Below are 16,653 nucleotides of genomic sequence, written 5' to 3'. Positions count from 1 at the left end.
TTTTTTTTTAAGACGGAGTCTTGCTCTGTCACCCAGACTGGAGTGCAGTGGTGTGATCTTGGCTTACTGCAATCTCCGCCTCCCCAGTTCAAGCAATTCTCCTGCCTCAGCCTCCCGAGTAGCTGGGATGACAGGTGCTCACCACCACACCCTGCTAATTTTTGTATTTTTGGTAGAGATGGGGTTTCATCATATTGGCCAGGCTGGTGTCGAACTCTTGACCTTGTGATCCGCCCGCCTTGGCCTCCCGAAGTGCTGGGATTACAGGCATAAGCCACCGTGCCTGGCCAAATTTTTGTTTCTATGCCAACTTAATTTCAATTATACCCATATTCTACTTAGGGTGAGCTCCTTCCTCAGGGCTGTATGTAAGTCTTGGGTAGTTTCCCAGTGACAGGCATTGGGGCCCATCCAGCATTTCAGGCAACTTTCCAGGCAGGCCGAGTCACCCTGGTTTCTTTGTGCAGGGCCCTTTCAGATCTGTGGCCCTCTTATCTTTCCACATCCTTTTGGGAGCCCTGCCATCTCTGAGGATCTATCTGCCAATCTAGGCTGTTAATATCCACCATTTGGGGGAACCCGCCTGGGAAATGGGGGCCCAGATTCCCTTCCTCTGGGACCTACCCAATGCCCTGTTCTTCTTGTCTCTAATGGGTCTGTACTTTTAGAAACAAAAGTCAGAAAGGCCCTGTGGCAGGGAGGAAGAGAGCCTGCAAACTGCTTGAAAGAAGGAGGAGAAATGGGAGGGTTTGAAAGGGGAAAATATAAACTGATGTCTCAAAAATTACCTTGCCTCAGTTGTATCTTAGTAATAACAATTACCTGACCTTCTACATACAGAACTCGACCCTCCCAGAAACCTTCATCCATCTGCTGTAACGCAGTCTGGTGGCGTATTGACCTGGATGCCCCCCTCTGCTCAGATCCACGGCTACATTCTGACCTACCGGTTCCCAGACGGCACAGTTAAGGTATGGGGGATTCCTTGTCTTTTCTCCTGGTGCCTTCTCTACTGTGTGAAGCAACTAACTTGGGCCAATCAGCTCATTTGCTGGCCTCACGGCAACTTGCTGATCTTTACTGATCACATTGCTGGTTGTACATCTGCCCCAGGTTATTTTGTTTGTTGTTAGCCTTCCCCAATAAATGTAAGCTCTATGTTTGTCTGTTTCATTTATCACCATATCTAAAGTGCATAGGATAGTGCTTAGCACATGGTAGGTGTTTGATATATATTTATTGAATGAATTGATTAACCCTTATTTCAAAGGTTATACCTCCCCTTAGAATCTGAAGGCCAGCGAATTTTCAAAACCTGTCCCAATGGAAAATTATTATTCTCCCTCCTTGCCAATGAAGAAAGAAGGGAGGAAATAAAACAGGAAGGACACTTAGGTTTATTTGTTATCTTAATTAGTGCTTATGACAGCACCGCTAGGAAGGTTAGCCCTATGTTTATAGAGGAAGTAAGACTGGTTCAGAAGGAAGTTTATTGAAATATCAACTATCTCCTTGTCTCAGATATCAGTGGCCAGTTTCACCTCCCCTATTAATTTCTCCTTAGCCCGGCATTGCCAGCCTGTTCCTGCTGGCGATGTAGCCACTATAGTTAGAGCCCCTGTGTGTATCTGAAGGCCAAAGTCTCCCAGAAACTTGGCCGGTGATCCTGAAGCTGCAGTCCTGGGTGCTGGTTCTCAGCTGATGCTCCCAGTAATGCTTTTTGGGAAGTTCTAAATTAAAATAACCTTATTTTAATTTAAATGCTGACTCTTCATGGCATGGCTCTCCAGAGAAGTGGCTGGGACCCATTGCAATTCTGGGCTGCCACTGAGACTTCAGAGAGACAAAACACTGTGCCCTCAGAGAGCTTCTGTCATTAGCACCAGGGAATGCTATTGACACCTAGGGTGCTAGTGGGTGATAAACTGAGTCACTGGATGTCTAATCTCTCCCTTGTTTGGTAGGAGATGCAGCTGGGACGAGAAGACCAGAGGTTTGAGTTGCAAGGCCTTGAGCAAGGCGCCACCTACCCTGTCTCCCTTGTTGCCTTTAAGGGTAGTTGGCGGAGCAGAAATGTAACTACCACACTCTCCACAGGTAATGTGGAATCCTGTACTCTGAATGACCATGCAATGAGAACCAGCATTGGAGAGGCTAGCAAAGGAGTCCAGGGAGGAGCAAGTGGATGCAGAACTATTGATTTCTCTAGGCGTGGGGAAGTGGAAATGGGGTTGTGTGTTCAAAAGAAATCCACCCCACAGTGGGGAGGCTAAAGAGAGGAGTGAAATAGAGTGTTATTTTGTGGGGGAGTTGAGTTGGGGGAGGAAGTGATGTGAACTTCACCTTTTCCTGGTGCATTTGGGGAGTTGATGAGAAAAATAAGATACGAGTGAAGAGTTGGAAGAAGCTGAAGTAGGAAGTTATGAAATAATTTCCAAACAAAATAAATTGCCTTAAAATAGGGAGAAACTCCACCTCTTTCCTCCTTGCCCTTGTCCTAACAACACTGTCTCTGCTTGGCTTCCAGTTGGTGCCCGTTTCCCACACCCTTCGGACTGCAGTCAGGTTCAGCAGAACAGCAATGCCGCCAGTGGTCTGTATACCATCTACCTGCATGGCGATGCCAGCCGGCCACTGCAGGTGTACTGTGACATGGACACGGACGGAGGTGGCTGGATTGTGAGTCACCCAGAACCCTGGGGAGCTCTGTGTAGGGCCTTGCTTCTCAGCCCAGGATGCTGGTCATGGATGCTCCATAGAGTGTTTGGAGCCCTATTTCTTCTCCACCCATGGAAGAGGAGTTTTGGTGGCTTGTAGCTGTTTTTAGAGAGATCCCAATGTTACAGGAAAGGGGTCCCCATCCAGATCCCAAGAGAAGGTTCTTGAATCTCATGCAAAAAGGAATTCAGGGCGAGTCCACAGTGCAAAGCAAAAGCAAGTTTATTAAGAAAGTGAAGTGGTGAAAGTACAGCTACTCCATAGACAGAGCAGGGCATTTCTGAAAGTAAGGAGGAATGCATGCACCCTAGGTACAAGACTTGTTTATATATAGGATAAAAAAAGATCATGAGGGGATGTGCTCTGTTACAATGGTTCGTGATAAAGGATTAATTTTCTTAATTACTATATTTTGCAAGAATCAATATTATTATATTTAAAGCAAAATTAGGAGTGCTTCTGTTCTCAAGATATCAGGACATTCCTAAGTCTGGGTCTGTTTAGTAAACACTGTCAATCTGTTCCCTTAACCATAAACATCTGGAGGCTAGGAATACCTAACTTTCTGGGAATGCAGCCCAGCAAGTCCCAGCCTCATTGTCTTAGCACTCACTCAAGATGGCTCTGGTTCAAATGCCTCTGACACCAACCAACTGTAAGGATAGAGCCTGGTACTTAACCCCTGTCCTAGAGCAGGCTTGGTTAGACTAAGGCTGATGACTATGAAGGCTTGTGGGTTGATCATCATCTAGTAATGCCTTATATGTGGGTATTACCTATATTTTACCTTCTTCAAAGCACTTTTGTACACATGACCCTCACACAACAGCTTTAGAGTAAGTGAGAGAGGATTGTTTTTCCTATTTTACAGATAGGGACAGTGAGTCCCACAGAAAGAAGTGCCTGGCCTAAGTCATACAAGAATGACAAAGCTGGGACCAGATTTCAAAACTCCAGCCTCCTAATCATTGGTCTTCTCAGTGAGTTCATCTCAAGTCATCCAAGATGCAAATGCATAGCCTGTCTGGGGAGTTCAGACCTCTGAACTGGAGTCCATTGTCCAAGTTCTGTACCCTGGCTCCACAGTATAGCAACAAGGCCTTTGAGGTTTTGATTGGAAAGACTAAAGTCTGAAAGATGGAAACTTGGGCAATGCTCTAATTGTCCCTCTTCTGTGTAGACGTTTTATTCTCTTGGGCCATTGTCTGCCTAAACCACATGGCAGCTTCTTTGATTGCATCAGCCTGATCCAATTATATGATGAGCTGCTTTTGAGGGTTGCAATCTGATCCTTCCATCTCCCCTTACCCCTTTTCTCCCTGTGCCTGAATGATAAAGACTCTCACTGCTCCAAGCCAGCATGCAGCCTTAACCTGCTGTGCATCCGCAACTCATTGTGGGAAAGAGAGAGCATGATCTCATAGTGCTCAAACCTTATTCATTTACACATTCACTCAGGGGCCTGGGAAACCAAAGACACTTGAGCAGCCATGAATAAAAAGATACCATCTGATGAGCAGCAATGAAGAAAACTTATTATCTGCACAGCGGCATCTGACGATTGAAAGGCAGTAATTGGATTGGCCGGGGGAAATTCCCGATTGATTTATAAAAACAACAGAACAGAATGTAACTTGGGAGGTCTTCCACCTGACCAGACCCATAGGGCCGTACCTGCTGCTTTTCATCAGCACCATTGTAAGGCTAAGCATTTTGTCCCTTCAGGCCTGCAGCCCAATTTCCTGCCTTTGTGCCCGTAATTGACCTTTGGCAGGACGTTTGTATTGTCTATTGTGGCCTTTTTGTAAGCCAAGCTCCCACAGAGAAGAAGGCATTTATTTGGGGCAACATTTGGAAAGAGATCTGTCAGTCTGTCTGCCCTGGAATAGTCATGACTTATTGCACAAATATTTATGGAGTGCCTACTATGTGTCAGGCACTGCTTCATGTACTCAAGATCCAGCAGCGAACCAAACCAACAGAAATCCATGCCCCCAAGGAGTGTGCCATTTACATCCTGCTCATGCAAATGACCCCTCCTCAAACACAGAGATCGGTTCCAAAAATAATAAAACCACTGTGCATTCTGACCCTCCCCAGCCCCAACTGCACCCCAAGTCTTGTTTTCTGAGCCAGACTCCTGGGGGTCATGCATGAACTGACGTTCTGCAGGGTTTTACTTAAAGCCACTATGCTCCAGAAAACATGGAGTCCTGAAAACTTCCCCACAAAACATTTTACTGACAGTTGTTATAGTTTTTTTGCGGGGGGTTCAAGAGTCCTTTGTCACTGAAGGATGACCCATGGTCTGTTTCTCTGTTTTATTGAGCTTTCAAAATCCTTTTATGGTAATTCTTCCATCCCAAGCAGCAGGAACTCAATTTGAAGAACAGGCCAGAAGAACTGTGCCCTGGGGTAAACTCTGTGGCTGGTGGGAGGCTGGAAAGAACATCAGGGAACACTTAATGTCTCAAATATTTCCATCTTTGTTTTCCATCTTGAAAGTCTTAAGGGCTGCATTAGAGGCTCTTTCCACAGACATTTCAATGCAAGTTTGACTTTTTTTCTCTGTATTTAGTCATTCAGGGCATTGAGTAAGTTCTAGAATGCAATGACAACTCTAGTATAGAACTAGACATAAAGAGGTTTTTTGTTCGTTTGTTTGTTTGTTTGTTTCCCTTTGAAACTTATTTGGTAAGGGGGTTTTGTGATACCCAAATAGTTCATTATAGGGTGTTTTCATCTCATAGAATGGGAGTGGATTAGATTCTGAGTGAGTCAATTAAGGCTGCCTAATCAAGATGTATAAATGATCCCTGTGGGTCAGTTCATTTGGAAACTGATATAATAAAATGCAAACTAACATTTATTGAGAGATCATAATAACCTATTATATCTATATATGCCGGGGTCTGGCTTAACTACCTTATGATTTACTATGATTAATGACCTTGCCGAAGCCTTGATTTAAGATTGTGACAGAGAGGCTGTTAACATCTTAATCTAACAGTTTAGAAAAGTGAGGCTTGTCAAGGTTGCCCAAAGACACAACTAGTAAGTATAGAGCTGGTTCTGGTTCAAAACAGTGATGCGAAGAGCACCAGAATCATTTTTGGAAGCTTCCCTTGGCCCAGATGAAGTGTTATTACACACACACACACACACACACACACACACACACACACATCGCTGGAAAGCTCCTATCAAGCTTGGGCACTGGGTTCACTGATAGGAGATAGAGACCAAATACCTTTGTAATGCATTCTAGGGGGACAGGGTCGGATTTGAGCCTGACCTTGTGGTGGGAACGTGATTTGACACGATGTATGTGGAGCCATATATTGGTGCTACATCTGTCCTAAAATTCCACTGTCCATGGTACAACAAGAGTCCCAAGGAAGGGGTTGGACCAGGCACCTTGCTAGGAAATTAGCAAGTTCTCAGAGTCTTTGGAAATTCGATTTGGGAAACAGATTCAGTAGGGCTGGTATTTTCAAACTTTCTGACAGAAAGATAAGATTTATGCCTGGTCTTCGTATCAGTGATTAGCTGTAGGACTCTGGATACTCGATTTTCTGGACTTTCACATCTGTCAAATGGCATCATAAATACTTGCTCCAGGGCCAGCACTCAACAGATGCTCACGAAATGATTGTCGTCTGGCCGGGCGCGGTGGCTCACGCTTGTAATCCCAGCACTTTGGGAGGCCGAGGTGGGCAGATCACGAGGTCAGGAGATCGAGACCACGATGAAACCCCGTCTCTACTAAAAATACAAAAAATTAGCCGGGCGTGGTGGCGGGCGCCTGTAGTCCCAGCTACTCGGAGAGGCTGAGGCAGGAGAATGGCGTGAACCCGGGAGGCGGAGCTTGCAGTGAGCTGAGATTGCGCCACTGCACTCCAGCCTGGGTGACGGAGCGAGACTCTGTCTCAAAAAAAAAAAAGATTGTCGTCTAAGTGAACAAATGAGTGAAGAAAAGTGAGGGAAGCCAAGAAGGAAATAGGGCATCTTTAAAAGATGGATACTTGAGCAAAGGGGAAAGAGAACAACGTTAATGTGGTGTTAACTGTTTGCCGTGATATTTCCTGCATTCTGTTCAGCAGCTCTTGCCCATTTATAGAACATTTTTATGTGATGTCTCATTTAGTCCTCCCGGAAGTCTTATGAGGTAGGCTCTTCTCTTCCCTTCTGTTCCTGTTTTACCATGAGCTGGCCGAGGGTTAGGAATAGAAGAGGCTGCCTCAGCAATCCCCACCCGTCCCCTGCCCAGGAAGTGGCTGTGGTCTGACTTGGAGCCTGGAGCCTTCTGCATCCATGGTGCCCCACTCCTTGGCCAGCAAACATGAATGGGTGCTTTGGAAGGAGTTAAATGTGAACTCCCATGTGGAGCTTTCAGCATTGCTGCAGGGTAACCTACTCTCTCTTCCCTCCCTTTCTCTTCCCGGAGAAAAATATAAAGAAGGCACGAATATCAGGTGGTTTACCTTATAAATTCAAGATAATGTGTTTTACTTCAAGGCACATGCTGTGAAGTCTAGTGGAAAGGAGGGAGATTAGATTTTGTGTTGGGGCTTCTGCATCTGAATGAATGCAAAGAAAAATAGGCAGAGAGAGGAATGCAATTCTAGCCTTTGGTTAGTGGGAATCATTCCCGAGGTTAGCTAGGATGGCGTTCAGCTTGGCTCTCAAGGTCATGTGGAATTAGATGTATTATCAATTCCAATAGTGTATACAGGTGTGTGTAGGTACTTTTCAGATTTACTTCCTATAAAAGAATCCAATTTACTGTGACTGGAACTGCCTTCCTTCTCCAAACAGAGGAATTTTTGAAAAGAAAGCAGTCCACACTTTGGTGAATGGCACCCAACTCTGCCTCCATTTTCTTGCTTCTCACTCATTCTTTGGTCCGTTCCAGTTTGGCTTCTGTCCATATCTCACACTGACACAGCCCTTGCTAAAATCACTAGTGATTTCTATGCCACTAAATTCTAGGGATGGTTTTGGCCTCCTGTTACTTGACCTCTCGTCAGTACTTGACACTATTGACCACACCTTTCTCTTTATGGTTTTTGTGATTCCATATTTTTCTAGTTTCTTTTTCTCCACTTCTGTTGCCCCTTCTCTCTCCTTAATGGATTCGTCCTTCTTCATTATACATATTGGATGTCCTCAAGGCTTGATTCTAGGCCACTTTATCTTTTCAGTTCCCATTTTCTTCCTATGTGGTCTCATCTTTTCCCATGACTTCATTTTACCCTCCTCTGGGTCCCAAGCTTCTCTGTACTAATTAGGATAGAATGGGCTCCAAATTCCAGCAACTGAACAAACACGATGTAGTTTTCTTATGTGTGCAATGTCTTATGCAGGTTTGACAGCCAGTTATAAGTGTGACTCAGGGATTCAGGCTGTTTCCATCTTGTAGTTCTGCTGTTTCAGTGTGTGGCCTTTCCCATGGCCCCGTGGTACATGGCAGTAGAGGAGAGAGTGTGGAGAACCCCCCACACACAAAAGGCTCCCGCCTACAGCCTTTTGGCTGCAAATAGTCACATAGCTCCAACTTAAATACAAGGGAAGGTGTAAATGGACATCCTCCTGTGTTCCTGGGAAGAGGAAAGTGAACTGGGACTCAGTGAACTTCTAGCATTGCCTGAGACACACTCTACCTTAATAAGTCTAGCCTAGACATCTCTTTAGAACTCCAGCCCTTACATCCAATTGCTCTGTGGTATTTTCATTCACTAGCATACCTCAGAAATAACTCACACTTACCACATCCCCAAATGAGCTCATGACCCATTCATACAACCTGTACTCGGCCAGGCGCAGTGGCTCACACCTGCACTTTGGGAGGCTGAGGTGGGTGGATCATGAAGTCAGGAGTTCAAGACCAGTCTGGCCAATATAGTGAAACCCTGTCTCTACTAAAAATACAAAAATTAGCCGGGCATGGTGGTGTGCGCCTGTAATCCCAGCTACTTGGGAGACTGAGGCAGGAGAGTTGCTTGAACCCGGGAGGCGGAGGTTGCAGTGAGCCAAGATCACACCACTGCACTCCAGCGTGGGCAACAGAGTGAGACTCCATCTCAAAAAACAAACAAACAACAACAAAAAATAAATAAAAATAAACTACCATCTGTCCTCTCTGAATCCCCCATCTCAGTGAATAGCTGAGAGAAGAGTCATCTGCAAGCCCATACTATAAGAACCTTATCTTACCTTGACTTCCTCCTCTTTCAGTCATTCCTCCACATTCTGTCACCACCTCTGTCAACTTTACCTTCTATCCACTTCCATCTATTCTCAGGGCATCCCTCATCCAAGCTACTGTCATCCTTCATCTGCACTCTACAGTGGTCTCCTAATTGGTCGTCTCATTTCCACTCTTGCCCTTGACCAGTCCATTCCATACACTACAAGCTAGAGATGAATCTGATCGGATCTCATTTCCTGCTTAAAACTGCAATAATTTCCAGTGCTCTTACCTGGACCAACGTCTTCAACAATCCCTTTTAAAGGCTCATCAGGACTGAGTCTTGCCATCTTCTCAGCCTCCCTTTCCATCCCTTCCTCAGCCCCCAGCAGCCCCAACATTGGCCCCCGTGCACTTGCCTGACCACTCCTACTCATCCTGCAGCTCAGCCATGTCCTGGGGGTAGTTTCTTGGCTCTTTGGTGAGGTCCTCCTGTTTTACGCTCTTACGGTTCTGTTGCATCTTTCCCTCATAGCCCTTATCACAGTTTTAACTGCATTTAAAAATTATTTAATTTAGTAATTTTATTTACTGAACTATTAGCTCCAGGGGGGCAGGGACCATTTCTGGTTTATTCATTTTGCATACTATCTTGCATATTGCCTAGTACATAGTAGATGCTCAGTAAATATTTGTTGTGTGAACTTTTTTCTCCATAAGTATTAAATAATCGCTATATTAAGAATCAGGCGAATTAAAAAATAATTTCTACTCTCAAACTATTTCAGAAAAGGGGAAAAAAGATGCCATAAACATGATGTGCCCCAATTGAGTTGAATGGATGTTGAAAGTTACATGTGAGAGTTGGCAGAGGTCTGGAATATCTTGTCCTAGACAACCCACACTAGCAACTGAATCACACAAATAATGGAAAGAACTGAAATTTCTTAAGGGCAGGAACCTTCTCTGCTTTTGCTCTACATGTCTTAGTACCTGGCATACTACTGTACATATAAAGAATGCTTATTAATATAGTGAATATACTGACATATAAATAAAAAGCCTCTCTAAAAAGAAAGGTGTGCTAGCTGGAGGAAGGCAGTGTATGAGCAAGCTGTTGGTCTTCTCTTGTCTCCCAACACCTATGTCTGTTTGGAGAGTCAGAGTGAAGTATTCATCTTCCTTCTCAGGTCTTCCAGAGGCGGAACACTGGGCAGCTGGATTTCTTCAAGCGATGGAGGAGCTATGTGGAAGGCTTTGGGGACCCCATGAAGGAGTTCTGGCTTGGTATGATCTCAGAATCCAGGAGGCTGGGGCTGTGGGGGGTGATTTCTCCCAGGACAAGCTAGCTAGGAGGCTTAGGGAAGCTCACCACCTTCACTGAGAGGCCCCAGTGGCAGGGAGACGGAGGACTGCCGAGCAGGTTGTTGGTGGAAAAGTTGATGGGAAGGCTGTCCTGCACTCTGAACTTGTTGAAAGGTAGGGTGGTCACAGGGGTTTTATGCTGATTTAAGCTCTGCAGGATCTGCCTGCAGCCTGAAGATCTTAGAAGCCACAGTAGTAGAAAAAAAGTTCAGTGATTAGGATGCTGGTCCATTACTGGGAGGTCACTCTAGCAGTCTCTAAAATTCTGTTGGTGATGCCAGGCATTATGAGCAATTTTTTTCCCCTTTTTCCCTCTGCTCTCCTCTGGAGCAGTTGTTCACAGACAGTGAAATAGCCAAAAGCATGAATTGAGAAATGAAGAATTAAAAAGTCATAATTCAGATACCCAGTGTCTAATAAAGTAGATGATGTTTGTGGTTTGCTCAGTATAAAATCTCTTTGGGGATCTTAGGATGAGCCGTTGACCTGCCCTCCTACTTGGTGAGATAAATGGATGATAACTACAACTGCTTCTATTTTAGAGGGATGGAGCCAATGGAGGCAGATTCCTTCTGGGGTTACCCTGCCCCCCTCACTGCTCCCTTCCATAGAACGTGGTCTCCACACTCCTTAGTGTGACTATGAGCCCCTAAAAGAGAAAGTGCTGAGACTGCCCCTTATTAGCAGAGAAGGTAAAGACTAAAGTGACTTTAGGTTCTGAAAGCCTCAGATGCACATGTTGAGTGCTTACTCGCACACATGGGTTGATTGGTTATTGGAATTCCATTTTTTATTTTTAGGACTCGACAAGCTACACAACCTCACCACCGGCACTCCAACGCGGTATGAGGTGAGAGTGGATTTACAGACTGCCAATGAATCCGCCTATGCTGTATATGATTTCTTCCAAGTGGCCTCCAGCAAGGAGCGGTATAAGCTGACAGTTGGGAAATACAGAGGCACAGCAGGTGAGAAAAAATATTTTCTTACTGCGAAGGTCTCTTGCTGTCTGTTGTGTAAGGATTGGTTTGCCATGTGCCACTGATCTGGGGTGTGGAATATTATGCTGTGGAGGTGAATTGTTCTCATTGACAGTGGATGTCCTACTTTCTGCAGGGGGTCAGGAGTGAACAAGTAGTTAAAGCAATCCTTGACCACCATAAAATTGGAACTTTTGTATGTTATATGTCACCCCCCCAACCCCAATAAAAACCCTCCCCTTGTACTCCTGTTATTCAGGCTGTTATACATTAGCTGATGAGCCCATATTCTGAACAATTTCTTTTTTTTTTTTTTTTTTTTTTGAGACAGAGTCTTGCTCTGTTGCCCAGGCTGGAGTGCAGTGGCACGATCTCGGCTCACTGCAACCTCCGCCTCCCAGGTTCATGCCATTCTCCTACCTCAGCCTCCCGAGCAGCTGGGACTACAGGCGCCCACCACCACGCCCAGCTACTTTTTTGTATTTTTAGTAGAGACGAGGTTTCACTGTGTTAGCCAGGATGGTCTCGATCTCCTGACCTCGTGATCCACCCGCCTCGGCCCCCCAAAGTGCTGGGATTACAGGTGTGAGCCACCGCGCCTGGCCCTGAACAATTTCTTGATGCTTGTCAGTCTTTCATTTGGCTTTAGCAGTGTGGCTGTCATCTTTGTCTGCACAGTAGTGTGTGTGTGTGTGTGTGTGTGTGTGTGTGTTATTATTTGAGCTTTTGGTGGCACTTTGCTATAAAAACAGAATAAGGAAAGTGCTGATTCAAATAATAAGAAGTATAGGTCTCATTAATTTAATTCAACTGTGACAACACAGAAATGAGAAGTTCAGTGGAAACTGAGGGAACCTTTAGCCTCTAGTAGCCGCTCATTGGAGCTAAATCAGTTGCTGGTGTGTTTGGTTGTGAAGGAAAAGAGCAAAATTAAGCAACATGACTGAAATGCTGGAATGATACCAGTAAATTAAATATATTGTGTAAGAGGGGGAGGTGTGGTCACTGTTTTAATACTAATATTTTAAAAGTTGTATTTATGGTTTTTAAACCCTAACAAGTAAGCCTGTGTTTTGACATTTGCATGTTTTTGACTTTGGTGTATTTACATAGGAATGTGTTACTAGCCAGATTGACTGACTGTATAAGACATGGCGGTCTCTCTCCTTAGACTTAAATGTAAATAGGTGAAAACAAATAGAAGGTAACTTTTGCAGAATGTCAAATAAGGGGTAAGAAACATAGACAGTTACAGGAGTGTGGAGAAGGTGGGCGCATGGAGGATGAAGCAACTGGAGGGAGTTGGATCTGCAAAAAGGGGCAAACTCAAGTGGGAGGAAAGAGAGGACTCCCCAGGCCTGGGGGCTTTAGGGTGAGTAGGGACTGAGGGGAGGCAAGAATGCTGGAGTTTATCTCACAGCCTTACTGGACTTCTCAAGATTGTCTACTCAAGGACCCCTGATGGCAGAAGACTGTGAACAGAACTTCTGAGTGTCTGGGGCCATTATCTGGAGTGGCCAACTATGAATGCAAACCTTCTTTGAGATCTTATAATTTCATTTAAAAAATAGTCACATGAATTTTGCATTTGTTCTTGTTTCCCAGTGCCTGTCTCAGAGCCTGGTACAGAGTAGGAGAGTTTAAAAAATGAAATTGCTAGCAGGACTTTTCTATGTACATAATCTTATGGATGTTTAGTATCTTACATAATAGTCCCTGAGACCCAAATAGGTTCCATAGGGGTGAATGAAAGGGTGAGTTTGGTGACATGGTGACATGGGAGGGGACAAAGAGGGAGGGGTAGGCACCTACCAGAGTATGAGGCATTTGGGCTACAGACATGGGGAAACTGTTCCAGGATTCTGAGTAAGAGTTGGGTGAGAAAAAGTATGCAAAGAATTATTTCAGGGAAAAGACAATCCTTGAAAAAAAAGCATTGCAGCTAGAAGATCCTCACTGCCTTTGGATACTGTCACTTCTTTCCTAAGTAGTCCTGGGTCTCCACGGGCTGGAGACAGGCTGTGCTACGTGTACTTGAAGTATAACATAGTCATGCGTCGCTTAACGACAGGGATACATTCTGAGAACTGCATTGTTAAGCATTTCATCATTGTGCAAATATCATAGAATGCACTTACACAAACCTAGATGGCAGAGCCTTCTATAGACCAAGTTATATGGTGTAGCCTATTGCTACTAGGCTACAAACCTGTATGGCATGTTACTAAATATAGTAGGCAATTGTAACACCATGGTAAGTACTTATGGATCTAAATATATGTAAACATAGAAAAGGCACAGTGAGAATATGGTATAAAAGATAAAAAATGGCCAATCTGTACAGGGTACTTACTATGAATGGAGCTTGCAGGACTGGAAGTTGCTCTGGGTGAGTCAGTGAGTGGTGAGCGAATGTGAAGGCCCAGGACATGACTGTACACTCCTGTAGACTTTAGAAACACTGCCCTTCGGCTACGCTAAATTTATTTACAAATGTTCTTTCTTCATTAATAAAAATTAACCTTATCTTATTGTAACTGTTTTACTTTATAAACTTAAACATCTTTTTCAATTTTTTTGACTCCTTTGGAGTAACACTTCGCTTAAAACACAAGCAAATTGTACAGCTGTACAAACATATTTTCTTTCTTTAGATGCATATTCTGTAAGTTTTTTTATATTTAAACATTTTTTATTTTTATTTTTTACTTTTTAAACCTTTGTGTTAAAAACTAAGACACAAACACACACATTAGCCTAGGCCTGCACAGGGCCAGGATCATCAATATCACTGTCTTCCACCTCCACATCTTGTCTCGCTGGAAGGTCTTCAGGAGCAATGGCACACATGGAGCTGTCATCTCCTGTGATAACAATGCCTTCTTCTGGAATACGTCCCAAAGGACCTGCCTGAGGCTGTTTTACAGGATTTTTTTTTTGTTAAGTACTCATACACTCTAAAATAACAATAAAAAGGATAGTATTATTCATATAAACCAGTAACATAATTGTTTATTATCATTATCAAGTATTATTTACTGTACGTAATTGTATGTGCAAGACTTTTGTATGACTGGTAGGTTTGTTTACACCAAATCACCACAAACACATGAGTGATGCATTGGTTTGTGACCTTACGACAGCTGTGATGTCTCTAGGTAATTTTTAGATTTATTGCGATCTTATGGGACCACTGTCATATATGCAGTCCCTTGTTAACCGAAATGTTCTTATGCAGGGCATGACTGTATAAAACATGAAAGTCAGATATAGAAAAAGACAGTTATAATACAGTTGGGAAACATAAATGGACATTCATATGATTATGAGGATATTAACTGAATGAGAAGGGATTTAAAGATGCTATTTTGTATGACTAAGCACACTGCCCATATCCTCCCACCCCATCTCTAAATGAGATCAGACTATGTGCCTGACAGCTTATTCCAGGTTCTTCCAACCCTTTGGTATAATACAGTACACACATTCCAGTCTGTCCCAGAGCCCTTGGGCCTCTACAGTCCACATGGAGTCCATCTGATCATTTCTTTGGTTTCCAGTACCCTGTTGTCTGCTCTTGATCATGGCCATCCGTTAGCCTCAGCCTTTCCTTCTCGGGTTAAAGAAGTCTACATAAGCTCCATGTGTGGGACCCTCCCTGGACACAACATGAAGTTGGGTGTTTTTCTTTGGCCTCTGTGCCCCACATCTCTCCCTGAAACCCAGTGCCCTCCCTGGCCTCCTGGTCATGAACCTCACTCAGACCTGTCCTCCCAGGCTGCACATTTCCTTTCTGTTGGCCATTGCCATTTGCCTTTTCTGAAGTCTGTGTTAAAATGATTCAGCAAATGAACTGATGCCAATGGGAAAGAGACTGAAAGGCAGTCAACATGTTTGGGGAATTATTTTATTCTCCTCCCAGGTACTCTGTTTGCATGTTAACTGCAATGAGGGGATAATTCCTGTTCTAAGGTTGTTCAGGCCAACAGTGCCAGACAGTAGAGAATGTATTTTTTAATAGAATTTATTTTTTAATAGGAGACTTTCACACAGCATTTAGGCAGCGATCTAGTCTTCCCATGTGTACTATCATTCCTGCTTTTAAATTCTGAATTACGATGGTAGGGTTAGTAGAGTTTTAACGTTCCTTAGATATGCTAATTTGTCCATGAGGAGGGTTTCAGAATTTAGAAAGCCCCTGGCTACACATGTCTTGAATGCTGAGGCACTGTTTAGAGGACACGGCACTCAAATGGAAGGTGAATATTTTGATACCTCCCTGCATGCACCAGCTCTCCCCAGCCTCAATCTTCATTTTAGCTCTGATTAGAACTGGCATGCATGCAGCCTGGCAGCAATGTGTGGCTTAAGGCTTGCTCCCTACTCAGACTGTCCAGGTGGGCCCTCAGCTTTTGACTTCCACTCAAGTCATATCAGAAAGCCCATTTTCCCTTCATGAAGCAAATTCCAGCAAGGTAATGATGTGTAAATTTAGTTTCTGATTCTGAGTCTTCTAGTGGGGGCAGGGAGGCTATCTTATGAGCTCCACCATTAAGATGTGATTCATCTATTTGGAGATCATAATGAAAACATAAAGAGCTAGGCATTCAGAATGGTGCAGAATGAATTCTAGGGCTAACCAATTATTTACAGCTGATTTCAAGTCCCACCTGCATGGGCCACAGTGGGGACACAACCAGGGATGGATCCCAACCTGGGGGCACTTGGAAATGTGACTGGGGAGCTCTGGAAGCATTTAGTGGGTTGGGGCCAGGGATGGATTTTTAAATGCTGGCACTTGAAAAAGAAAAAAAATTAATGGGTACCTGGACGAAAGGGAAAGCTAGAAATGGCACAAATCATTTGTAATCATTCATTCCTAATCCTGAAATAAAAGACATTCAAGGGGCCGGGCGCGGTGGCTCACGCTTGTAATCCCAGCACTTTGGGAGGCCGAGGCGGGCGGATCACGAGGTCAGGAGATCGAGACCACGGTGAAACCCCGTCTCTACTAAAAATACAAAAAAAATTAGCCGGGCGTGGTGGCAGGCGCCTGTAGTCCCAGCTACTCGGAGAGGCTGAGGCAGGAGAATGGCGTGAACCCAGGAGGCGGAGCTTGCAGTGAGCCGAGATCGCGCCACTGCACTCCAGCCTGGGGGACAGAGCGAGACTCCGTCTCAAAAAAAAAAAAAAAAAAAAAAAAAAAAGACATTCAAGGTTCTGACATACAGTACTGTGTCTGTGTGTGACTGACAGGGGATGTGATGTTAATGGCTTCTCCTGATCTTTGAAGGTGCAGCTGCCTGGGCCTTCTTTCCCATCCTGGTGAATCCTAGACGGGGAGAGTGGGTCTCAGAGGGACATTTTGATGAGATGGATGGTGACCAGCTTGATCCCCTC

At 44.4% G+C, this 16,653-nt stretch overlaps 1 protein-coding gene across 1 annotated transcript in view; it reads left to right on the top strand.

The window, feature by feature from the left end:
* Positions 1–16,653, top strand: part of TNN (tenascin N) — a 63,836-nt gene that overhangs the window by 40,862 nt on the left and 6,321 nt on the right. Inside the window, exons 12-16 of the mRNA XM_032160928.2 lie at positions 841–971; positions 1,965–2,097; positions 2,528–2,679; positions 10,099–10,195; positions 11,074–11,241. Coding sequence (XP_032016819.1) covers positions 841–971; positions 1,965–2,097; positions 2,528–2,679; positions 10,099–10,195; positions 11,074–11,241 — 681 coding nt within the window. The remainder of the gene's footprint in view (positions 1–840; positions 972–1,964; positions 2,098–2,527; positions 2,680–10,098; positions 10,196–11,073; positions 11,242–16,653) is intronic.

Source organism: Hylobates moloch, unplaced genomic scaffold (genome assembly GCF_009828535.3).
Source record: "Hylobates moloch isolate HMO894 unplaced genomic scaffold, HMol_V3 SCAFFOLD_8, whole genome shotgun sequence".
In the NCBI taxonomy this organism is placed as follows: domain Eukaryota; kingdom Metazoa; phylum Chordata; class Mammalia; order Primates; family Hylobatidae; genus Hylobates; species Hylobates moloch.
This window is presented reverse-complemented; position numbering and strand designations above follow the sequence as displayed.